Below are 26,918 nucleotides of genomic sequence, written 5' to 3' on the forward strand. Positions count from 1 at the left end.
TAAGAGATAATAATAGTTTCATATTTGTTGGTACCCCTTAAGCTATGTATATTTATTAACTGTAAGTATCTGCTGACTGGTTGAAATGCAGTGTTATTTTATTATAAAATCAGTAAGATATTGGAAATAGTAGACTAGGAATAAAGAGACCTTTGTTGTCCTTTACTAAACTTGAGACTTGGGCATTTTATTTCACCTTTTGGAGCTAAACCTTCCATATTAGTATATTGGGACTAGCACCTTATCTATCTCAGCGTTTTTCTCAGGATCAACCAAGATACTATAGGCAAAAGCACTTTGGTGTGTTTTAAGTGCTCTATAAATATAAAATCACTATATTATCCTGAATATTTGTTTTTAGAGTTTTCTATGATAGTAACCCTGAACCAGTGGTTCCCAACCCTGGTGGAACATCAGAATCTTTTAGGGAATTTTTTAGAAGTCTGATTGGAATCCCACTTAACTAGATCAGAAACCTGAGGTTGGGACCAGCAAATCTGTATTTTTCTTTCTCTTTTTCCCCACTTTTTACTTTGAACTAATCTCAGAATTGCAGAAATAGGTCAGAGTTCCTTTAGGCCCTTCACCCAGCTTCCTCAAATGTTAACATCTTATATAACCAAAGCACGATTATCAAAAACCCAGAAAAAAACACTTGTGCAATTCTATTAACTTTGATACCTCACGCACATTTTGTTAGTTGTTCCATTGTTTTGGCCAAGATCCTACATTTCACAGTGTTGTCATCCCTCCTTACACTCCTCCAATTTGGGATGATTCCTCAGTCTCTGTGTTTTATAAATTGTGTGTGTGTGTGTGTGTGTGTGTGTGTGTAGAATGCCTCTCTGTTTGGGTTTGTCTGATAATTTCTGATTAGGAATCCTTATTTTTAACCACCTTCTAATGAAGCCTAGCTCTCACACATTTAGGAATTACTCATCAATATCAATCTAATCTTTGTTCCCCTTTGTAGTGTCCCCTATATGCCATTTTAGAACTGTACAATAAGCCAGTATGACTTCATTGTTTTCAAGAGTCAGTGTTCCGTGTTAGCAACCCTAGTTTTTAAATCTTAAAATATGTCTGTATTTTACTCAGAAATAGATCAGTCAAGCATGACTTAATGTTTTAGAATCGCCTTTTTCCTACCATGGAAATGTACCATTTTTTAACAGAAAGGACATGTGTAAATATTTTGAACTCTGTAAGGCTTAATAGGAAACTACTATATCTGAAATATCTCTTACAAAGTTAGGATTTATTTATTTTTTTTTATTTTTTTTTTTTAAAGATTTTATTTATTTATTTGAAAGAGAGAGAGTGAGAGAGAACATGAGCAAGGAGAAGGTCAGAGGGAGAAGCAGACTTCCCATGGAGCTGGGAGCCTGATGTGGGACTCGATCCCAGGACTCCAGGATCATGACCTGAGCTGAAGGCAGTCGTCCAACCAACTGAGCCACCCAGGCGCCCCAAGAGAGCCCGATACGGGGCTCGATCCCAGGACCCTGAGATCATGACCTGAGCCGAAAGGCAGAGACTTAACGCACTGAGCCACCCAGGCGCCCCTTTTATTTTTTTTTTTTAAGATTTTATTTATTTACTTGACAGAGAGAGATCACAAGCAGGCAGAGAGGCAGGCAGAGAGAGAGGAGGAAGCAGGCTCCTTGCTGAGCAGAGAGCCCGATGCGGGCCTCGATCCCAGGACCCTGAGATCATGACCTGAGCCGAAGGCAGCGGCTTAACCCACTGAGCCACCCAGGCGCCCACAAAGTTAGGATTTAAAAAAGATTTTTGCATAGGTTAAGAATGGTTGATGAGGGCGCCTGGGTGGCTCAGTGGGTTAAGCCGCTGCCTTCGGCTCAGGTCATGATCTCAGAGTCCTGGGATCGAGTCCTGCATCGGGCTCTCTGCTCAGTAGGGATCCTGCTTCCCTCTCTCTCTCTGCCTGCTTCTCCATATACTTGTGATTTCTCTCTGTCAAATAAATAAATAAAATCTTAAAAAAAAAAAAAGGTTGATGAGTTTATGAAATAAGATGCTCTTCCAGGCCTGTAGAACAGCTTGGAAGAAAATACAGAATATATGGAAAACATAATTTAAAAGGTCCTTTTTTGTTTTGAAGAACATTTTCAAGTAATTAGTATAATGAAGGTTTATCCTAAGGTCTTATGGGCAATGTTTTTACTAGGAGCTACCCTCCTCTGCAAAAAAGGGTAGGTATCTGAAGTTCATAGGGGGGCACGGCACTTCTTTTCTAGAGATTTAGGTAATATTTATCTATAAAAATATTTGAGCAGATGGCAGAATGCATCCCATATATATTTCTACTATCTAATTTTACTTAAGAGTTATCCCTGATCTTTCCACTGAATACCACCTGGGCAGGTGCCTTGGGCTTTATTGTGTAATCACAAGGAGCATCAAGCTTACCCATCAAGGAGGAGACTTCCAGTATTGTTTCTTGATCTAGAAGCTGGTTACACATTTATGTTCATTTCAGAAAATACACAAAGCTGTTCTCTTTTGATGTGTGCACTTTTCTGAACTTACATAATACTTTCATATTAGAAGACAGGTTTAGGAAAAGTGAGGGGTTGCCTTTGGGAACATTTTGAGAGCTTCGGTTCAAGCTCTGGAGTGAGGCATACGTAATTTTTATCTCTAGTCTTACTTTCCGTGTGACTTTGAGCAAGGCATTTAACTTTCCTCAGCCTCCATTTCCTCCTCTTATAAAATGCTTGTATTCACTTCTTGGAATGGTATGAACATGAAATGAGAGAATGCATGTTAAAGTCAACAGAGACCGCCTCCATAAACAATGGCTAAATGGAAGCTTTGAAGATGTAAAGGAGTTCCAAGGGGTCAGATAACCGTGGGTTGAGGACTGAAAATGAAATAGTCCATATAGGCAGACGAGGAGGAGGAAGAACAAGATCCTGTGGTATATAACAGTAGATAGGACCTCAAGGGAGAGTTTTATGTGAGCAGGGAAACCCGAGTAAGGAAAAGAGACCAGAAGAGGGAAGAAGTGACCAGTGAAAGTGGTGAGAGGGAATGAAATACAAGCATGGTTGGTTCCTTCATGTTGTTTCAGGAGATCTTTTCGTACTCCCTCTGAGTTCCTAGTTCCAACAGGAGCTGCGTTTGTACTCTTACTTGCTTTCTTCACGTAGTCCAAAGAGTGCAAGTGAGATATCCAGTAAAAATCATCCTTCTCCTGTTGAAGGTGGTAATCATGCCATACAAGAAGCATGTAGGTGTGACTCTTTCCAGAGGTTTCTTGCCTCGTATCCAGTCATCCAGTCAGTGAGCATGTCTGTTGATTGTGCCTCCATAATAAAGTTATGCTTTTCTTCTTCCCCTCCCATCCACACAGCGTGGCCCTGTGTTGCACTCTTTATACCTCACTCGAGTTGTCATCTTCCTGACTGCTGGTTTCCCTGCCTTGCGTTTCTCTTCTTCTGGTTGCATTGCTCTCTTGTTTGAAACTCTTCCCCCCACCAATTTTATTGAGGTATAATTGACGTATAACATTGTGTATTCATTTAAGGTGTACAGTCCAGTAATTTGACATATGTTCCTATCGCAGAGCTGTCGCCATCACCTCACTAGTTACAAATATTTTTCTCATGACGAGAACTTTGAAGATTCATTCTCCTAGCAACTTTCAAATACACAGTGCAGTATTGTTAACTGTGATCACCGTGCTATATGTTAAATCCGTAGAACCTATTTGTGTAAAAGTCTCATAGCTTCCAAATGCTTTATTACTTTTTTTCGTGTATTCAGAATATCTCCAAGCCGTTTGTTGTCAGTGGCAAACAAGACATTCTGTTTCAGGGGCGCCTGGGTGGCTCAGTGGTTTGGGCTGCTGCCTTTGGCGCGGGTCATGATCTCAGGGTCCTGGGATCGAGCCCCGCATCGGGCTCTCTGCTCCGCAGGAAGCCTGCTTCCCTCTTTCTCTCTCTCTCTCTCTCTGCCTGCTTCTCTGCCTACTTGTGATCTCGGTCTGTCAAATAAATAAATAAAATCTTAAAAAAAAAAAAAAAAAAAAGACTTTCTGTTTCAGTTCCTGCCCTGCGGAGCTTAAAAGCTGGCCTTAAGCTAAAATGTTAATTCCTTACATGTCATACAGGATCTTCTGTGATCGTCTGCCTGTCTAGATGACCATCTCTCTCTGCTTCCTCCTCCTGCAGTGCTTTGTGGCTCTCTGACATGCTCTGGTCCCTGTGTATTTCTCTCATTCTTCTCTAATACCCCCCTGCCTGGAATGCACCCTTTGTCTTTTTTCACTACCAGTTGAACTCCCTTTTATCATTCATTTCCTGTCTCCAACTTTACCTTTTCTGTAAAGGTACTCCTTTACAGCAGACAGAAGCACTTCTTTTGTGTTCACATTCCATCCAGTGCTAACTTCCAGTTCTGCGTTTGAACCCTGTTCATATTTTAACCCTGTTCATATTTAACATTAGGGACTGTGTCTGCTTGATCTTCAAATCCTAGAACCTGGAAGTGTCTGGCATATAATAATTAGAGGTTCGTTCAGAAAGCACCGTGTCAGGACTTTGCTAAGAACTCATTTGCATTATCCCACTTACTTCTCAACAACAGTAGAGGTAGCTATTATAGGATCCCTGTGTTCCTGGAAGGGAAACTAAGGCTAAAAGAGATCTAACGATTTGCCAGGTGTCTTACAGATAAGCAAATGGTAGAATCACATTTAAAATCTTTGATGCTGGTGCACCTGTGTGGCTAAGTTGTTAAGCGTCTACCTTTAGCTCAGGTCATGATCCTTGGGTTCTGGGACCCTGGGATCGAGCTCTGCATCGGGCTCCTGCTCAGCGGGAAGCTTGTTTCTCCCTCTCCCGCACCCCCTGCTTGTGTTCCTCTCTCACTGTATCTTTGTCAAAGACATAAGTAAAATCTTAAAAAAAAAAAATCTTTGATGCTATGATTTCAAAGTGTGTGCTCTTAACCTTCAAGTTCTCCCACATCAATAAGTAATTGTTGAAGAAAATTCTTCTATGTTTCTGATACATCATACTTGAAAATATTTGGGGAAATTTCCTCTGTTTGGAATATAAATATCTAAAATAGAATTTCCCTGATTAGCAATTAGCGTGGTTTATGATTAGTATGGTGCTTCAAAATCATACCCTCTCATCTATTTTACCAGAATAAAGAAATGTCAGAGCTCTGTACTTTCTACCTTGATAAGGAAAAAAAACTAAAAGCACATTTTCTTTTTAAACATTAGTATTTCGTGTGTCTGTGTATACATATTAATATGTATACACACATATGCATATATATATATATACACATACATATATATATGAGAGAGACAGGCAAACTGTGGAAATAATTTTTAAAATGAAAAAAGAGTTTTTAACTCTTTAGGAACATATAGTACAGCTAGGATAAGCCGTAGCATAAATGAAATAATTAAAGGACAATTCATTTTTAAAGTGTTTTAAGTAAGGGAGAAATTAGGGAAAAAATAGTCAAGGCTTCTAGGGAATAAGTGGGATATAAGGACATTAAGTGGAATTTGAATTTCGTAAGGGGTAGAAGGGAGAAAACCCCATTCCAAATCTATAAGACAATAAGCGAATTATTTTAATTACTAAATACGGTTGTAGCACTTGACCTTTTTTCTCCCATGAAAAATAATTTTGAGCTTGAGAAATAAGGGATAGAACTTGAGTGCCCTTCTGTGCTTAAAAGTATGTTAACTGTAACATTGGTTTTTGTTTGTTCCATTAGAATGCAGTTCTTGTCTTGAAAACGCCATTATGGATTTCATGATAATTACCCTCTGTGGTTGAACATTCATGTGATATGAAATGGAAAAAAGTTTATCATTGCAATCTTAATATGACAACAAATGGAAAAAGGCAGAGAGTTCATACTGTTTACTCTTTTCCTCTTGAAACAGCAAACTCATTATTACATTGGGTAAGAAACAAAAAAGAAAGAATGAGTCTTCAGATGAGATGTCTGATACAGAGCAGATGCCACAGCATACGTGCAAAGAGGAAGACTCTCAAGTGAGTACTGCATTTGTTTTCTGAGAAATGAAGCACGGATAGAATTATCTAGACAGCCTAAAACTGCTTTATACTGTAGTTTAGTAGGAAAACTACATTTTATTAGATGGTAGAACTCGAAGACAGCATTATGATAATATGCTCCTAGTAGTATTACTGTAGAATGTCCAACCTGGGAGGAAACTTACGTACCCTCTCTAAACCCTTATTTTTCACACAGTAAAACCAAGTCCCGGAGAGGTTAAGTAATAGTCCAAAGTCCCTGATGGCTTTTAGCATGGAGAAATATCTAGTGATATTATTCTGTACTTATAGAGTGCTTTTGAATGAACTTAAGGATGGAGATCCTAAGTTTTAGAATCACATACAGTGATAGAGCAAATGGCTCAAATCATTCCTAGAGATAATTCCTTTGGTCTGCTTCTGTCAAAGAAAAGATAACCAGTTCCATTAAAAATCCCCTAATGTAGACAAGCATACTGTGCATTTTGCCTTTTTTTTTTATAGGTGGTTATTCAAACTAACCTTGTGAAGTTTAAAAAAAAAATGTTTATTTATATATATTTATAGGGAAGGTCATAATATTTCAGGCCACCCTCTGCTCTCTAATAATTTAAGTACAACTCTAGGCCGTATGGGTGGTGGCAGTTGTTGAATTACGGGGCCAGAAAGCCCCTGAATGGCCTTTCTTCTTCCTTATGCAGCTTCTTATCCAATGGGAGAGTAGTGGCTCAAGGCTCCTGGGCTGCTGCAAGAGTTGAGGTAAGGGCAGTAACTGAGCTCCTAATATTATATGGCCTGGCTTTTTTGTCACATGTTATCCTTCACTCAGGCAGACTTACAGTTACCTTATTCACCATGAGAAAATTCAGTTTAATTTTTAACTAGCATAAGGCTGGCCATTTTTCCATTATGTAATTACCAAACAAAGAAATGGTAGAATAGGTTAATGAGCACATTTCTTCCATACCTTTCATTGCAGTGTTAGTTGTTTGACAGGCATGTTGCTTTAACCCAGAAATTTAAGTGGAGAAGAAAAGAAATATTTTATAGAAAATGATTGCAAATCTGTATTATTGATATATTTAAATGTATAATATGAATGATGGAGAGGTCCGTGTCGTTTTCAACCACCGGGGACCATCAAGATTTGAAAGCTGAAAAGTAATTTAAGTTTCAGGCTTGGAGTCTGGTGGAAATCTAAAAATCTGAATGTGATAATTAATTTTTTATCTTTAATCTTAATACACAGTACTTCAGTAGTTTGACTGTATTTGCAGACTTCATTTAAAAAAAAAAAAACCTAGGGGCGCCTGGGTGGCTCAGTGGGTTAAGCCACTGCCTTCGGCTCAGGTCATGATCTCAGGGTTCTGGGATCGAGTCCCGCATGGGGCTCTCTGCTCAGCAGGGAGCCTGCTTCCTCCTCTCTCTCTCTGCCTGCCTCTCTGCCTACTTGTGATCTCTCTCTGTCAAATAAATAAATAAAATCTTTAAAAAAAAAAAATAAATAAAAAAAAAAAACCTGCAGCACATTATATTAGGATTATTATAGGAAACAATGTGTTACCATAACAAAGTATTAGGCAAAAACGAGTGTATTTCTGACCACTTACATGAAGTGTTGTGGACTGATCCATTGAAGCCTCTAAGACAGAAGAAAAAAAGCTGGAAAAAAGACATTCAAAGAAAGAATTTGTCACTATTTTAAATTGTACTTTGAAAACATTAAGAGAAAGAAAGCCAGAAAAAAGCACATCAGCTAAAATGTATACACCAAATTAGTTTTTATATTTTTAAAGTAGTAGCGATACTACATGACAGAGAAAGTAATTTGATGAAAATGGTGCCTCGTTTGGCTCTGCCTGATGTGTAACTGGGTACTTTAGGAGAATATAATTTATTCCATTGTAATGATTCCAGCTGTAATCTTATAATATCTATGATAACCTTATAATATTCCAGCTATAATCATATAACTCAGACTTTTTAATTAATCTTTTAGACTGATAAAGTCTTCATGAGGGTGCAGTTTACAAATTTATTGCTCTCGTTTTATCTTGTGAAGAATCAATTAAATTTGCACTTTTGAGAGTTCAAAGGATTCTTTCAGGCCACTAATTTACAATTTACTGAAGACCTAAGTGAGGCATCTCAGAGAACTAATAGATGCCTAAATGACCAGAAAGGAAACTTAAATGCTGAAAACATGAGACAGAATCTTCTAAAAGTATACTGAATTATTCTTAGCTTTGCGCAGTGGCAGTATCGTAGCCAATGAGGTTTATCCAAGGTGCGATTATTGCTAATTGAATTATTCTTAAACTTCATTATTTAGAAGATTTATGCCCAGTGAGACATAACATTGGTAATACATGTTATTGTTAGAACAATAAATGCCACTGTTGGTTTATTAATTTAAACTATTCTTCAACATTCAGAGCCATATGATAACTGTTGTAGAACTCTAAATATTCCTGTAGCCTTGTATTAGACTAGATATCCATAGACTTTTTCTCTCAAGTAATAATAAAAATTAGTGTTTTGTTTTGTTTTTGTTTTTGTTTTCAAAATAAGATGTGGGAAAATTTGGGTTTCTAGAAGTCCTTTTATTATAACTTTTATAGCCACCTTCCCTGGCTCCCATATTAACAGAAGTGTAACTTTGAGTTTTGAAAATGTAAATGTCTTCATGGCCAAGAGATGGTGAGACCCATCCTAAATGAGCCATGAAGTTATCTGCTCTATTTGGCCAAGCTAACTTACCATATCAGTGCCTTTCTTTCTCACCATAGTCCACAACTCAAGAGAAAGAAGCAAAGTAAGGTCAAAAGCCACTGTCAATTTTTTGGATGCCGATAACAGTTTCTCCCCAGCCTTCTGCACTGACTGAGCCATCTTTGTCATGGCTGTGGAAATAGGAAAAGCCTGCCAAATTGAGGATTTGGCAGAAACCAAAAAGAAAATACGTGGGTTATTTTGCAGGTTACATTGTGGGGAAATGTCATGGGAGTTACTAAACATGTAAAAGAAAAAGAAAAAAAAAAAAGAAAAAAAATGTAAAAGAAAAAGGAAGAAGGGGTAGATTTACCAAATATTGAGCAATAGAAAAGTTGGCTGAGATGCCTCCACCCATGAAATTTTAAAGAGGTGAAAAAAAGCAAACCTAAGTCTTTTGAAGTTGTCAGGCCAACGTGAGATTCTGATTTTGTAGTGAGGAACATCAAATATTAGATCTTTAGGGAGGTAAGTAAAGCCATGTGTATTTGATACGTGATTTAAAATCACTTAGTTTATTTTAAAATTATGGTACTACATGTAATACTTTTCAAAAGGCTTACTTCTGGTTTTGATAGTGATGTTCTTTATTTTTAAGAGAAGCTAGTAAAGTTAGTAAAACACTGGTTCCTCTTTCATACACATTTAATTATTTGGTAGATTTACTTGATTATTTTGTGTATCTCTTCGAAAACATTTTATATTCTTTTGTTTTAAACACCAGTTCAGGGATTTTGTGGCAAATATTTGATTTACCCTTCTAGTTTTATGTCCCCGATTAATTATTTAGCCAGTATTTATCTGATGCGCTTTTAAGGTTTGGGGCAGAAACTGTGACATTATTAACAGTTTAAAATATGTGTTGCCTAAAGTGTGAAATAGCTAAATAAAACATGTTTTTACTCTTCATAATGATAGTTTCTAAAGGGAGATAATTAGGCAATAAACTTATTACTAATAAAATCGGTTTTGTCCAAGCTATGAAATAGTTAAATAAAATAAATCTTTTTATTCCTAACAATTTCTAAAGAAAAGTAATCGAGGTATTACTAATCTTTGTTATTTGAAACTTTAGGAAGTAAAACAAATTCTAATCCTGTGGCAAAGGGCAAGTTATAATCTTCCTTTAATTGAAAGGAAAAATGAGAAAAGATGACGGTTGAACACAATTTCAGAAATTTAATGTACAAAATTACCACACTAAAAGTAATTGTTTTAAAAATCTCGCCTTGAAAATCGGTCATATAAGTATGTTCCTTATGGTTCATTGCAGAAAAGAAGATCAAATCGTCAAATTAAAAGAAAAAAATATGCAGAAGATGCAGAAGGGAAGCAATCTGAAGAAGAGGTTAAAGGTTCTATGAAAATAAAAAAGAATTCAGCTCCTTTACCTGGCGAACAGCCTTTACAGTTATTTGTGGTAAGACATATTTGGATTATGACTACAAATATTTGAAATCAACATAGTTTAAGATACTTTCCGTATCTTTCCTCCTAAAACCTACTCTAACTCCTGGATTCGCGTTTTAGTTAATAGAACCAGTAATTATTCAGATCAGAAACCTAGGAATTCATCCTCTCATTTTTCTTCCTTTGCCTCATCATCCGGTTTATCACCACATTTTTCACCCCCTAAATATGTATTTCTGAAACTCCTCCAAATTCTATCTTTTCTGTAGAATATTTCTAAGTTACAGGACTGATCATTGTACTGCCTACTTAAAGTTTCTCTTAGAGCTTCCCAAGTCTTAGAAAAAATAATGATGCCTTCTTAGCACATCACATAAAGCCCTTTGTATGGATTTTTTTGGCCTTCTGTCCAACTTCTTTACAAGCACTGAATCCTCTGACCTTATGAACATAGGTGCACTCTCTGTCTTTGCATATTGCAATTTCCTCTCTTAATCTTCCTTATCTGGATTGTGAACTAACCACTCATCTGCCAGCTGAGTGATTTGCCACCTTGGGCGAGTACTTAGTCCTCTATGCCTGAGCTTCCTAATCTGTACAGCAGAGAGATGACAGTGGCACAGTGTAGTTGCAAGGATTAAATTAGTTAATGTGTGCCAAGTGCTGATAATAACGCTGAGCCAATTAAGCAGCACAGTGTGTTTACCGTGATGATGATGATGCACATGATGATGAGGACAGTAACAGCAGTGATTTCATTTTCCATTTTTTATTCCTAACATTTGACACAGTGCCTGACACATGTGCTAACTAAACTGAGTTTCAGTGTGTTCATAAACATACAAAGTGGCAGCTAAGGGAATTTTTGGAATGTGACATTGTATCTTCTTTCCTCCTTCCCATAGGAGAATCCAAGTGAAGAAGATGCTGCAATTGTAGACAAAATACTATCTTCTAGAATTGTAAAAAAGGAAGTAAGTAATCGCACATTACATTTTACCCTTTATATTCCATGGCCTTATTCCTAAAATCATAAGTATTGATTTTATTTTCTTAGGTATCACCTGGAGTAATGATTGATACAGAAGAATTTTTTGTAAAATACAAGAATTAGTAAGTATCTGAGTTAGAAAATGCAGATTTATATATAAATACACTTAAACATATTAAGTTAAATTATTTCTTTTATTTTACCTGAATTTTAAAATGTTTTATTAGTTCAAAATCTTTTGTGGTAAAATTTAAGTGAATTTTTTTCAGGTAGTATTAATTATTAACATCAAAACGCAGGAATCTTTATAAAATGTTCTTTTACAAATGATAGACATTATTATATTTATATTGTTGAATTTTTCAGATTTTATTCACATTATTCCTACACTTAGGTGAAAAACTGTTTTTAAAAGAATTAACACTGATTTCAAAACAAGTTAACTTTCTGATCATTACAAAACTGCTACAGTGAGGAAATAAATGATAAATCACATCTTGTTACCTTTGTGATTTGGTCTATCATTCTGTTTCTCTGTGGCAAATTGTACATCTTTATACTACATCCTTGAGATACAGTGATCACTGTGGCTTTATAAATTGAATGGAGTCTGTTAACATTAAATGAAATGATGAGCTACCTGTTCATAAAGTTGAATATTCTGTATTAAGTGCTGTGATTAAAAATAAATTTTAAAAAACCAAAATGTGTTATTCTATGTCATTCTAATATATTGCTTTTATACAAATTTTAGCTCCTATCTTCACTGTGAGTGGGCCACCGAGCAGCAGCTTTTGAAAGATAAAAGGATCCAGCAGAAAATCAAACGATTCAAATTGAGACAAGCACAAAGAGCACATTTTTTTGCTGATGTAAGAAAAAGAAATAAATGAAACTATTATGTGTTGAACTTTGAACACATGCAGTATTTATCAAAAATTTAAGTATTATTCATTTTAATTCTTAGGCTTCCAAGTTTGATATTTGAATACAAATGCTATCTACTTCACTCCCCAAATTTAGCTTGGAAACTAGCTGAAACAGGCACAGTGATAATTTAGAGTGGTAGATAACTCTTGTATTTTTAAATTAGCATGTATTTCAGTACTTAGAGTTAAATATGAGTGGGTTAATATCTCAAGAATTGTATCAGCAAAGTTACCCAAGTAATGGAAATGGTAATATAGCAAATGAATGGAAACTTGAGATTTTTCAGAACGTGAGATACATTACATATTTTCTGTGCCAGGTTTGTGCATGTATGAACAAATCATCAAAGGCATAATTCATTTTAAAGGCCTCACCAAGTACTTTGATGTCCTTTCCTGCTCTAAATTTTTCTCTTTTTTCTTTTAATAGGCTTGTTTTAGAGCAATTTTAGATTCATCTAAATTTTTTGATGTTTTAATTTGAAGAGCTTTTTGAGTTTTTATTTTGAAAAATCTAAGTTGCAAAAATAGTACAATGAATTCCCATTTGTGTGTGGGGGGTGCGTATTTCACTATCCTTGACACACAGTGTTAAATTAGTTTCAGGTGTACAACCTAGTGATTCTCCTAGTCTGTGTCTTATACTATGCTCAGCACAAGTCTAACTGCCATCTGTCACCATACAGCACTATTACAATACCACTGACTATATTCCCTATGCTGTATGTTTTATTTTCCTACGTATATTTTGATAAGATTCCCTTAATGTTAATATTTTACCATGTTGGCTTTGTTCTCCCTCTGCCTCTGTCCTCCTCTCTCTCTCTCTCCCCGTCCCATGCACATACATTTCTTTTCTAAACCATTTGAATGTAAATTGCAAATACTTCAGTATTTAATTTTTTAAAAAATTCTGTCACATAATAATGGTATAATTAACACTGAGATAGTATTAGCTCATCTGTAGACCAACCTTATTCATATTTCACTAATTGTTCCACTTTTTATAGCAAAAAAAAGTGTTTTTGTGTTTATGGTGGTCCAGAATCCAATCCAGCATCATATGTTGAATTTAGTTGTCATGTCTCTGTTTGTCAGTCTTCTTTGTGTTTCATTACTTGGACATTTTTTTATAAAGTGGTTTATTTTGTAGAATGTCCCTCAATTTGGGCATGTCTAATGTTGCCTCAGGATTCAAGTCATGCATTTTTTTAAAAGACCATCACTCTATTGTACACCCAAAACTAATATATCACTGAATGATAACTACACTGGAATTAAAGTATTTTAAAAATAAAAGACCACCACAGAAATGATGCTGTACCCTTCTCACTGAAGGAGGAGGAGAGTGTTATCTGTTTGCCCCATTACCTGTGGTGGTAACTTTATTCACTCGATTATGGTGGTTTCTGGCAGATTTTTTCACCATGAAGTTATGGTTACTTCCTTTGTAGTTATAAAATCTCCTTGAAAAAATTTGATGACCTACTCAGTTTATGGGTGTTCGGAGGCCAAAAATTTAAAGACTAAGTTTTTACTTGACTCCGGTACAATGTAAATTGGAGCTATGCAGATTGTCTTAAAGTACCTGGTTACCATTCTGATGTTGGGCAGTTATCAAGAGATCCTGAGATGATACTGTCGTTCAGGAAGGATTTGAGACAGTGAACAGAATTAAAGACAGAACTGTGAAGCTCTACCGTATTTAGAGGTTAAGCAGAGGAGGAGAGACAGCAGAGATAGCCAAGAAGGCTGGCTATTGAAAGTGAGGCGTTCAGGAAGGAATAATAAGCAGCCAGGGAGACAAGAGAAGGAACAGCAGTCTGTTCAGAAGAGAGAAGGAGGAGTATAAAAACATGGAGGTGTGTCATAACATGGAGTTTGAAAAGCATGTGTTTTTGTACTTTGAAAGCATGAAATCTGGGGCGTACCAGTGCCAATGATAGGAGATGAGGCTGGAGGACAAGGTAGGATCCTCAAAACCAATGTGGGCCTGATCCCCAAACAAGGGAGGGTAAGTGAAGGATTTGAAGCAGCGGAATAGATAAGATTTATATTTGAGAAACATCACGTTAGGGTCATTATGAGAATGGACTAAAGGGAGGCAGGAAGGTAGTTGAAAATTAGGCGGTTGTTGAGATCCAAGTAAGAAGTGATGAAGCAGTGAGAAAGAGGAAGGAGGAACCACTTTGAGTTGTAGTTGAAAACAGAATATGTAAGAATTGATGACTTACTGGATGTGGAAGATTAAAAAAGAGAGAGAGAGAAGGACTCTGAGCTGACTTCTGCATTTCTGACTTGTGTAACTGGGAAAGTGTGGAAGGGGTGCCGTGTTACCGTTAACCTAGTAGGAAACTATAGGAAAGAAGCAAAGGTTGAAGAGTAAATGAGTGCAGTTTGAGGTAGCTCAGATAGAGTTGACATCCACTGGAGTAACTGGGTCCTGAGCCCAAGAGTCATCAGTTGATAGTGTTTGATAGAGGGACTCTTGGATGGCTCAGTCGGTTGAATATCTGCCTTCGGCCAGGTCGTGATCCTGGAACTCCAGGATTGACTCCCACATTGGGCTCCCTGCTCAACAGGGAGTCTGCTTTCCCCCTTCCTTCTGCCCCTCACCCTGTTCGTGCTTTCTCTCCCTCTCAAATAAATAAATACAATTAAAAAAAAAATAATGATGCAGCTGAGAGATGAGGTGGGGTGATTGGTCTTCAATGCATAGACCTGAAGAAAGTGGCACAAGAAAGGTGCAGAGGCTCTTCTAGGACAATTTTAAAGAATGTATCTTCGAGAGGAAGTCACTTGTCTGAGGTATCTTATTTCATAGTGTTACTCAGTTGGTTTTATTACACATAACGTGATGATTCATCATATAGACAAAGTATCCTAGATACTTTTGAAAATTAAAAGGGAAGTGAGTCACTTATTGAAAACCTAATCAAAATCAAACTTCTGCTTGTTCTAGAAAATAGCTAGTAAATTTGTTTATTTCACTTTTATCTTTCTACTTCTTTGTCAATTATCACTTAAGTTAACTTTTTAATTTTAGATGGAAGAGGAACCATTTAACCCAGACTACGTTGAAGTAGACAGAGTATTAGAAGTCTCTTTTTGTGAAGATAAAGATACTGGTGAGGTAAATATTTAGGGGAAAAATTTTTTTAATTAGGAAGAACCTCAAACTTTCCAAATATTAAAACTTACTCCTTTTTAAAAATCAATGACCTTAAAAACACTGAAAAATGTTTCATTGGTTTTTATTGATGTAGGTTAAGTATATTTAAACTGTTTTTAAGTACTCTTTTTCAAAATAGTAAAACGAAAAAAATAAATTTTTTTTACAGCCTGTTATTTACTACTTAGTAAAGTGGTGCTCATTACCATACGAAGATAGTACATGGGAACTAAAAGAAGACGTAGATCTTGCAAAAATAGAAGAGTTTGAACAGTTACAAGCTTCAAGGCCTGACACAAGACATTTGGTAAGAATCATGTCTTAGACAACTTCATAAAATCTTAGCACTTCTTGTATTCAGCAGGTTTAATGTAATCTTTGCATTTTTAATTGTGATTTTGCTGTACAATGAATACCTTACTTTAAAAATTGCCGCATAGTGTCTTATGTATGTTAATTTGACTATTCCTCCATTAGCTTGTGTTCCAGTTTTTTGCTCTCATAAACAATCCTGCATTGAACATTGAACCCATGTGTACAAGCCTCTGTAAGACAAATCAGAAGTGTAATCACTTAGTCAGAGCATATGTGCATTTATGATTTTGATGAGTATTTCCTTCAAATTTCCCTCGGCAAGTTCCAAATGCTTCTGTCTCATCTCTGAATTTAAGAGTTTCCCACTACTGTTTCTCTCAGGTCATGTTTAAAAATATCAAAAATACCAGTTTCAGCTCAAGTTGGAGTTAATTAATTCTCTTATCTCTATAATAAGGAAAAATCCTTATTATACCCACCTTTTCCTACTTTTCTAAAAACCAGTTAATTCTCCATAACTAATTAGTTACAGTTCATCTCCTTCCATAGTACTCTTATTTTATTTTAATTTTTTTGACAAAGAGAGATCACAAGTAGGCAGAGAGGCATGCAGAGAGGGAGGGGGAAGCAGGCTCCCCTGTGAGCAGAGAGCTTGATGCGGGGCACCATCCCAGGACCCTGAGATCATGACCTGAGCCGAAGGCAGAGGCTTAACCCACTGACCCATCCAGGCGCCCCCATAGTAGCTTTATTTTAAAAGAACCTTTTTATATGGAATATTATTGAAAGCCTACATAAATTCAGTATGTTGATTTTTATTTTTTTAATTATTGACTACATGCATATCTTTTCCCTGGTCAAAAAATAAAAAGTATGCGACACCTGAGTAGCTTGGTCAGTTAAGCATCTGCCTTTGGCTCAGGTCATGATCCCAGGGTCCTTGGATCAAGTCCCACATCAGGCTCTTTGCTCAGTGGGGAGCCTACTTCTCCCTCTGCCCACCTCTCCCCCTGTTTATGCCCTCTCTTCCCCACCTCTCTCTCTCTCTGACAAATAGTATATGTGCTGCCGAAGCGAGCACTCTCTCTGACAAATAATAAATAAATAAATCCTTAAAAATATTTTTAAAAAAATAAAAAGTAGATTATTAACTTTTCTAGTACAGAAACTATGGAATTTTAAAAGGCTATGGCAAGTTGTGCTATTGTTGATAATTAATGTTTTATTTTCAATTCCTAAAATTATTTACTTTCAATCCTAAAACATAGGATTATTGTCATATGAATTCAGTTTTGGGGAGCCAACCAAAGAAATTTACCATGAGGAGACCTATTATGATTTTATTGAATATTTTGTCCCGTCCTTTTTCAAATGTAATTTGGTCATAGAAATTTCTTATTTCACTAAAGAGGGAATTTATACATGAAAAGGCAGGAGCACTTGACTTTTCCATTAGCATCAGAGTAAGGAAAAACTGCCATGAAAAATGTGGAGGTGCAACAGAAGAGAAGGAATGAATTAGAATTGTTCATGAAGTAAGTCATATTTTGGTTTTGAGGGGGCTTTTTAAAAAAAGATTTTATTTATTTGACAGAGAGTGCACAAGCAGGGAAACCAGCAAAGGGAGAAGGAGAAGCAGGCTCTCCACTGAGCGTGGAGCCCAATGCAGGACTTGATCCAAGATCCTAGAATCATGACCTGAGCCAAAGCCAGACATTTAACCAACTGAGCCACCCAGGCTCCCCCATAATAACTTTTACTGATAGCCAGTATAAGTATTCATCAACAGGTGAATGGATAAACAAAGTTATTATGAACATTAGTGTACAAGTCTTGGTCTAGTCATGTGCTTTCATTTCTTTTCGGTAAATAGCTATGAGTTAAATGGCTGGATTATATGTTAGGTATATGTTTTATTTTTTAAGAAACTACCGAGCTTTTTCCAATTGGTCATACCATATTACGTTCCCAACAGCCTTGTGTAAGAGTGCTAATTACTTCACATCCTTGTCAGCACTTGGAACAGAGTTGTTGTTGTTGTTGTTTTAAAGATTTTATTTATTTGACAGAGAGAGAGAAATCACAAGTAGGCAGAGAGGCAGGCAGAGAGAGAGAGGGGAGAAAGCAGGTTCCCTGCGGAGCAGAGAGCCCAACGCGGGGCTCGATCCCAGAACCCTGGGATCATGACCTGAGCCGAAGGCAGAGGCTTTAACCCACTGAGCCACCCAGGCGCCCCTGGAACAGTGTTTTTAATCTTAGCAATGCTAGTATATATATAATGGTATGACATTGTGATATTGGTATGACATTGTGATTTTCATTTACATTACCTACTGATTAATGATGTTGAGAATCTTTTCATGTGCTTATTTGCCATTAGTATATCTTCTTTAATAAGGTGCCAGTTCATATATTTTACCTATTTTTTATTGGCTTGTTTGCTTTCTTATTATTGAGCTCTAAGAATTATTTGTATGTTCTAGATGCAAGTCCTTTATCAGATATATGATTTGCAAATGTTTTCTCCAAGTCTGCGACATGTAGTTTCACTATATTAACAGTGTGAAAGAACAAAAGTTTCTAATTTTGATGAAGTCCGGTTTATCTGTCTTTTCCTTATGGATCATACTTTTGGTGCTATAGCTAAGAAATCTTTGCCAGAAGTTTTTTTAGTTTTAGGTAACGTTTAGGTCTATAATGAATTTTGAGTTAATTTTTGTATATAGTACATATATGAATCAAAGTTCATTTTTTGCTTATGGGTATCCAATTGTTCTAGTACCATATTGTGGATAAAACCACCTTCCATTCCTGGGGAAAATCTACTTGGTCATGATACCAAGGATATTGGTGTATAGTGGGTTTTTTGTTTTGTTTTGTTTTGTTGTTTTGTGTTGGTAATATCTTTTATTTTAGTGCCTGGGCTTCATGGAATGAGTTGGAACATGCTATCTTCTTCAATTTTCTGGAAGAATTTGTGGAGAACTAATGTGGTCTTTAGACATTTGTAATATTTCACCATAACACTGTATAATGTTATGCTTCTATAATTATTTTAAAAGCAATGTTTTTACTGTGTATGAGGTTTGTGCAAGATTAGAAAATCTGGAATACACCATTCTTTGTTTTCCCACAAAGGATCGTCCTCCTGCTAATATTTGGAAAAAAATTGATCAATCCAGGGACTATAAAAATGGCAATCAACTCAGGGAATATCAACTGGAAGGACTCAACTGGCTCTTGTTCAATTGGTACAATAGGTATGTAGTGTACCAACAGAAAAAAAGTTAATGTGTTGTTTTTTTAGTATGTGTCAAAATATGTTAAGTAAAATAGTTACTGGTGTTGCTATATTATTACTGTCATGGAGTCTTTATTATTGAAAGTGAGGTTATCTCAGGAAGATGTGTAAATTATAATTTAGGATTTTGACTTAAATTGCTTCACTTAAATGTATGCCAGTCAGAATAGAAGAAAGTTGATAAGATGATTAATAGTAAAATTTGAAATGCCTTTCTCACCATCATAAAACATTTGTTATGTTATGGGTTATTTTTCAACTTATCAGCTTATACTGCTGTCTGCCAGTAATTGAATCTAGTTAGTAAAGTGTGAGCAATTATATCAGTAAGAATTAAGTAGGTCTATTATTTAAGTCTTTAGAGAAGCAGATTATCAGCAGTTGATGAGGAATAGAAATCAAAATATAAGAACCTAGTAATGAATTTATGCTTTCTATTAATTGTTTATTTTCCAAGTTGTTCAAAATGCTGGGTGGAACATTAGCTCACTTTTTTACAATGAAAAGATAATTGCAAAAGAAGTGAAAAATGGACCCATGATTTGGAAAGTATAATGGCATATACAAGAGAGCAAGCAAAGGCATTGTGATGAGTAATAACAGGACAGTTTGATGACACTTTTTATTCAGAATCATTCTTCCTTGTTTTTACTTCTCACATGATTCTTCTGAGTCGTTGCACTCAGTAATTGTGAGTCCTGAGACTCACTCATGTGGAGTTGGGGGACCTGTTAACTCCACACTGAGCTCTTTCCTCTAGAGCTCGTATTTTCTAAATGTTTATATTTTCTAAATGTTAACCATCATTTTCTAAATGTTTATATTTTCTAAATGTTAACCATCATTTTTCCTAAGAGATCCTTCCAGGCAAAATGTGTTTTGCTTGAATCCCCTCGTTGCTGCCCTTCCTTCATTGCCCACATTGCTTGTTTTAAACTTCCAGCACTTTCCTCAGGCCATCTGTCACAACCCTACTCTCTTCACCCCAACGCGACTGGTCCATAGAGAAGCCCAGGGCCCGTAGGTGAGCTTGTTCAAGTTCTTGCCTGCCCTCACAGCCAGGCCAACAAACGTATCTCCATTCGTAGCTTTTCTTAGCTGTCCTCATGTGCCAGAAGTTAAAAGGTGCCTCCACAGCCAAGACTCATCCACACCTCTGTTCTGACGTGCCGCACAGCCAGGTTTCTCAGAGCCTCACTCCATCAGCTGTCCTCCTGCACTCTTACACCTTCAAGCCTTCCCAAGACTAGTGCTGTCCCTTCACTCTGCAAACAAATCTGGGTCTAACCTTTCATAAAAATGCAAGAAAGAAAAGGATAAGCCTTCTCTTGTTGGTTCTGTTTTTCCTTCTAGCGCCCTTGAGCCATCAGTAGTTTCGTGGAAGAAAGCCAACAGGAGCTTCCTCATCGCCAGCTCGCTTTAAACCTTTTGCTTCGATGTGATAATTTGTCTTTGAAACGTGTAACTTCCCAATCCAAGGGGTAGTTTTCACCCCTAGTTTGCTTTGTCCCTGCTGCTTTGGGTTGTGGTAGCTCCTGCAAACCTTCCCCTGTTCTCACCCCCAGCAGCTTCCACCGCGGGACTTTCTCCAGACCCTGTGACTTGGAGATCTGCTGGTTTCCCTTCCTCTGCTTGCCCTTTCAGTGTTGCATTTTCCTCCTAACAGTGCTCTTTTGCTCTTTCCTTGTAGTACAGTTTTGTTCATCCTAAGCCATACTCTACACAGCCTGTGCCTTCATTTATCAATAACATCCTAATGGTCTGTATCTTTATCTCTAACTTGAGATATCTCTAACTTGAACTCCAAGCCCATATTTCTGTTTGCCTCTTGCTACTTTACAGTCTATCCCACTGTTCTTTTATCAACACAAAATTCAAAATTAACCTTTTCGTTTCCCCTTTCCTCTGTACCAAACTTGTTCTTCCAACATATTTTGTATTTCAAATACAAAAGGGGCCCCTGACTGACTCGGTCAGTAGAGCATGCAGCTCTTGATCTTAGGGTCATGAGTTCAAGTGCCACATTGGCATGGAGCCTACCAAAAAAAAAAAAAATAATAATAATAAGTAAATAACATGATTCATTTAGTCAACAAGACTGAAATCTGGCTGTCATCCAATAACCCATATATCTGGTTGGTCACTAAGACCAAATCATTCTCAGTCATAGTTAACTTTGGAATCCATTCTCTCCTCCTGGTCCCCTCTCTCTTAGTCCAAGTGCCCACCATTGTTCCCTGTGTTACTGCAGTTAACTTTCCCACTCAGTGTTCAGCTTCTACTCACTTCACCTTCTAATATCCACAGTAGAGCCAGAGTGAACCTCAGAGTACAAACGCGATTGCATCGGGTTTCTTTAAAAATTTAAGTGACTCCCATTGCATAACAGAATGATGTCCAGCGTTCTTTATTGTGACCTCTTCGTATCAAAACCCTTTTACCCTCGTCTCAAAACCACGTTTGTGGTCTCCTAGTTGATCGTGTTCTTTACACCTCTGCTCCTTTGCTGTGCTCTCTGGCAAAATCCTACCTATGACTGACCTCTTCCCTGAAAGAGATCGCCTTTCCTACCATCTCTTTTTGCCAGAGTTGGACACTTAACTCCTCTGAGCTTCTTTAATAAACTTAACCCTGAGGGTCCTCAACTGGGCCTATATTATAATCATTTGTGGAACTTTAAAAAAAAAATTATAGCTGCTTTGTCCTACTCCATAATGTGTAGGGGAGAGCCCTGGTTATCTGTATTTCCTTCAGGCTTTTAGGCTCTTCTAATGCACAGCCAGAGTTGAAAACCAGTGCTTTGTTTGTGCTTCCATGATAGGACACTGTATGATTTTTATTCACTATGTGCATGTCTGCTTCTCTAATAGATACAAGCCCCTGGAAGGCAGAGAACATGTTCTGTTTCTTTTGTATCCCATCTTCTCATACTGTCCCTGAGATAGAGAAGGTATTTAATCAATGCTTCCTGAATAAATAATATATTTAGTTTGTCTTACTCCTGCCATTCTTTAACAAAATCATACCTCTAACAGGTGTTATCTTTGTTTTGGAGCTACAGAAATCTATAGTTTTCCCTTTGCGGGATTATAATGAGATTACAGTTTCATATATTTACAAAAGGATTTGCCTTGTCTACACTTCAGCAATTTTTATGTTTTTATAAATGCAAGTATTTAACTTGATCTTTGATTATTTTTAAATATTTATCATTAAAAATGTTATAGTGTACAGAAAAACCCACTGTATACATGGATAATATATTTGTTTATTTCAGACGAAACTGCATTTTAGCAGATGAAATGGGTCTTGGCAAAACCATTCAATCAATTACATTCCTCTACGAAATCCTTCTGACTGGTATAAGAGGACCTTTCCTGATTATTGCTCCGCTTTCTACTATTGCAAACTGGGAGAGAGAATTTCGTACGTGGACTGATATTAATGTTGTGGTTTATCATGGGAGCCTGATTAGCAGACAGATGATACAGCAATATGAGATGTACTTCAGGGACTCACAGGTGTGTTACTGGTGATTTTGTTTGTTGTTTGAAAGGCCAAGTTTGAAATTCAAAGCCAATTATTACGCATTCATTATTTTCAAATTTGGAATGAATTTTATTTGCCTATGTATATCTTAGTTCAGTCTCTTTATTCATCATTTTTATTTTACAATAAACTTGAGTAGCTCAAGAGAACAGGGACAAGGAATTAGGATCATCACGTTCTGGTTCACTATCTAGTATGCTGATTTATACAAATGTACTAATTTGATTGTATCCCTAATTTTTCAACTAGAATAATTGTTTTACTAACTGCTTTTAAAAAAAAACACACATTAAATTTATTTTTTAGAATACTACCTGTCTCTTTAATCAGACTCCAATTTTCTCCCTCCATTTTTAAAATTCAAATCTTCAGTGAACACCATGGGTTTAAATGCCTCTTGAGATGAAACCGTAGGTTCTCTTTCATGTTCAAAGGATTTTGATTTTAGACACATCTTAAAGTTTGGTTTGTTTGTTTTGTATGCAGATACAAGCATACCTCTCTGTTGTTTTCCCCCTTTGGATTGATTACTCCAGTGCTCTGGTGATAGGGTGGTTTTCTTCTCCTCTGTATCCGGAAGGCACATTTTCCATTTTACTTTGGCCTCTTCAGTAGGAAGCTTAGTAGAAGATTTCTTATTTTTCAGCTAAATACACACATCATAAAATTAAGGGATATCATTATAATAAAAAATTTTCTAGCAGAAAGTTAAAATCTAGAAAGCATTAAGTGCCAGTTGCAGTTTTGAGTAGTTAAATAGGACTCTTAAATTAAGAATTTTATTAAGAAATAATGAACAAGATTAATAAAAACACAGTTCACACAAAGTTATACTCTTTAATTGGAATAGGTTTATTGCCTAACATTTGGCTTCAGTGGCACCTTAATACTTTATTTTTCTTTCACTAATTCTTTTGTTTTATAAGGGTCATTATAACATCTGATGTGATAGCATCATGTGATATGATGCAGGTTGAAGTAAGTTAATGTGCCTAGCCTTGTACTGCTTTTCTTCCCAGTTGTAATTGATTTTCTACCTATTCAGAATGGAAAATGGATGAATTAATTGATTTAGTCCCTCTTACTTTATGGTTGAAACAACTACATTCCTATGAAATTAAGCATCTATATAACCCTTTAGTTATTCCTCAGTTTTATTTTGTACCTTTCAAGCCTCTGACATCTCAGATTATAGTTTGATATCCTTCCATAGTGTTTTATTCTTCTCAGTCATACATCTGTAGAATTTAAGAGCTGTGTGGTGATCATAAAAATGATTATGATCGACTTAGTTCAATCTCATTTTTTACAGAAGGTATGATTAAAATATTGGGATTTTGAGTGTTTAAAAGGGTTATAGTTTTAATATATGTCTCATATGATTTTGGTATAAACACAATAGTCAAAAAGCTAAAAGATTCTTAATGGGTTAAAAACTGAATAGTATATATTAAATATTATATTTTGTGGTAAATGTTATATACTCTAGAAGAATACTATCTGACAGGTTTAAAATTTAAAAAGGTAAAAAATGTCTCCTCTAAATAGATCTGTGCTTTGGATACATATTTAACTTGGAGTTAACTCTTTCATGTAATTTTAATATAAATTAATTAATTGAATATTTAACTTCTGCTTTTTCAAGTTATTAAATAGCCTGATATCATAGCAGTAGTAAAATTACGCTAAGATTTTTCTGAATTGTCCTGAAAAAAGTAAAGATAACAACACTAATAATCACATTTATTGAGTATTTACCATGTGCCAGGCAGTATGCCAGATATGTATTTCCTTTAATCTTTGTAATGTATACCTTGTAAATAGGTAATAACATTAGCCCCATTTACAAATGAGGAAACTGAGGTAAAAAGTTACGTGGTTTCCTCCAAAATCCTGGCGAAACTGGGATTACTTAGAATCAAAAACCTTTGTTCTTAAACATTGTGATATCACTTTAACTGAATGCATCCTGTCCCCAGTTGTTAGAACTGTATAAATGGCCTAGACATACACTTTATGCCTTTTTTAATAGTATTCTGCCATTCAATGTAATGGCCATTGTATATAATCAATATGAATTAATCTAATTAAGTTAGTAGGAATTAAACTCTAAATCAGAATACATGATCTTTCTTAACCCTTCATTTCTCGTAGTCCATGATAATTTACAGTTTTCAGTCCCATTTAAATATTCTCTTGGCTTGGATTCTAGGACTTCATACTGTCCTATATCACCACTTATTCCTTCTGAAGCTCCCTTTACTGGTTCCTTCTTATCTTCCCTATCTAAACTTGGGGTGACCCCAGGGCTCAATCTTCAGACTCTCTTATATCCATACTCATTCCATCAGAGATTTCATTCAGTCACATAATTTGAGTACCAGCTATACTGCTAGAAACTTCCCAAGTCTTACCACCACCTCTGACTTCTTTCCTGAATTCCAAAGTCCTCTCCAAATGCCTATTCAGCTGTTCCACTTGGATGTCCACTAACTGACTCAAACACAACATGTCCAGAATCCTGAATTTTCTCATTGTAAGTAAGTAGCAACACCACCTTAATTGTTCAAGATGAAAAAATTTTACAGTTAAGCTTGAATCCTCTTTTTATCTCACTCTACACCTATCGGTTAGCAAATCCTATTGTCTCTGCCTTTAAAATGCATTCAGAACTGAATACTTCTCATGGCTTCCAATGATGATCTCTTGCTTGGATTACTATGACAGTCCCTTAACTGGCCTCTATGATCTGTCCTTGGCCTCTTCACGACAATTTTTACTACAGCAATGCAAGGGACTATTAAAATACATGTCAAATCATAGCACTTCTTGTCTCACAACGCCCCAGTAGCTTCTTGCACAGAGAAGGAGCCAATCCTTGGCACACTTTCAAGTCCCAGTACAGCTTCATCCCTCCACACTCCATGGGTTTCAACCTCTCTAGCATTCTTATCATGCGAAGATTGCCACAGATACTTCCACTTTAGGGCCTTCACACTTGATACTTCTTCCAAGAATATTCTCTGCCTTAGATCTCTAGGTATCACCTGGATCTTCAGGATCTCTCTCATCTTCAGGACTTTGTTCCAAAGTCACCTCTCAGTCATGGCTTCCCAGCCAATCCATAAAATTTCAGTGATCACCTTTGACCCCATACTTATTCTTCATCCCTGTTTTATTTTAATCCGCAGCTCTATCACTTTCTGACTTTTTTTTTAGTTTGCTTTTTTTTCTTAACGACTATGTCCTACATTTGAATCATTGGACTATAAGTTCTCCTTGGATAATTATTTTTCTCTGTTTTGTTTACTATTATCTCCAGCATCTAGAACAGGTTCTGGCACATAGACACTCAATAAATATTTGCTAAATAAACTACTCAGGTGGCTAATTTTGATAGTAACTATTGATTTGCTATTGTATGTGTAAACTCACGGATATAAGTAATAAACATTAAAACTGAAATTTCATTGTCCAAATTTTGTAATGGTCATTTCTTTCTTGATCTGAAATAGTTACTATAACACCTAATATTTATAACACTTTATCAGAGAATACTTATTTGAATATAATTATAAATTAAATAATTGTGTTGGCACAATTTTTTACATTCTTGAAAACACTACAATTTCATACAGTTTTAACATTAAAATCCTTCATTTAAAGGGCATGTGTGCATATATAAAAATTCAAGTGGAAAATGTTTTATAGCAGATGTCATTAGATGTATTTTTATGCTATTTGACAGGAATTAAAAATTGTGATGAAGACATTCTAGCAAATTATTGTATTTGATAATAAATTTCTAGGGGCGTATCATTCGAGGAGCTTACAGATTCCAAGCCATCATCACCACTTTTGAAATGATTCTTGGTGGCTGTGGAGAACTTAATGCAATTGAATGGCGATGTGTGATTATTGATGAAGCACATAGGTTAAAAAATAAAAATTGTAAACTTCTAGAAGGTCTGAAACTCATGAATCTGGTAAGTAACTTACCATTATTATTACTTAGTGCAGTTTCTTAGCTACATAGTGAAAGGTCAGATAGAGACAGAGAGCTAATATTAAACTCACTCCTTTTTAGAGTATATATCTATCTGAATTTTATCTTTGAGTTTTGTTGCATTTTCTTTTGTTTTAATTACTAAGGAAAAAAATTCCATATGCTCTGCATATGTTGGTTATAATTAATAAATGAGTTTTTGAAAGTCTTCTTACTAGTGTGTTTGCTTATTCCAAATTAGTCTTTTGCATTTTTAATAGTTTCATTTAATTACAATGACAGAATTAGTAATGAACACTTGAACAAATAACTCCAGTATGCAGAACTACATTCCATAGAACATGGAAGCATCCTTTTTTACTTCCTTTCTATTGATGCCCATCCCCAGTTCCACTGCCCACTCCAGGATTTACAGACTGA

At 36.0% G+C, this 26,918-nt stretch overlaps 1 protein-coding gene and 1 non-coding gene across 15 annotated transcripts in view; both read left to right on the forward strand.

Moving 5' to 3' along the window:
- CHD9 (chromodomain helicase DNA binding protein 9) overlaps positions 1–26,918 on the forward strand; it is a 226,035-nt gene that overhangs the window by 131,072 nt on the left and 68,045 nt on the right. For 13 of the 14 annotated variants that reach the window (XM_045076062.1, XM_045076065.1, XM_045076061.1 and 10 more), the window contains 10 exons: positions 5,939–6,050; positions 10,099–10,245; positions 11,141–11,209; positions 11,293–11,348; positions 11,981–12,098; positions 15,202–15,288; positions 15,497–15,634; positions 18,781–18,902; positions 22,221–22,464; positions 26,302–26,478. In XM_045076062.1, the coding sequence (XP_044931997.1) occupies positions 5,939–6,050; positions 10,099–10,245; positions 11,141–11,209; positions 11,293–11,348; positions 11,981–12,098; positions 15,202–15,288; positions 15,497–15,634; positions 18,781–18,902; positions 22,221–22,464; positions 26,302–26,478 (1,270 nt within the window). Of the gene's footprint in view, positions 1–5,938; positions 6,051–6,754; positions 6,813–10,098; positions 10,246–11,140; positions 11,210–11,292; positions 11,349–11,980; positions 12,099–15,201; positions 15,289–15,496; positions 15,635–18,780; positions 18,903–22,220; positions 22,465–26,301; positions 26,479–26,918 lie in introns of all 14 variants that reach the window. The other variant, XM_045076074.1, reaches the window with a different exon arrangement.
- Positions 8,296–8,432, forward strand: LOC123391064. Its single transcript, XR_006605697.1, has one exon. It is a non-coding gene; the product is annotated as a U4 spliceosomal RNA (small nuclear RNA).

Source organism: Mustela putorius, unplaced genomic scaffold (genome assembly GCF_011764305.1).
Source record: "Mustela putorius furo isolate JIRA1106 unplaced genomic scaffold, ASM1176430v1.1 tig00000174_pilon_pilon_pilon, whole genome shotgun sequence".
Taxonomy (NCBI): domain Eukaryota; kingdom Metazoa; phylum Chordata; class Mammalia; order Carnivora; family Mustelidae; genus Mustela; species Mustela putorius.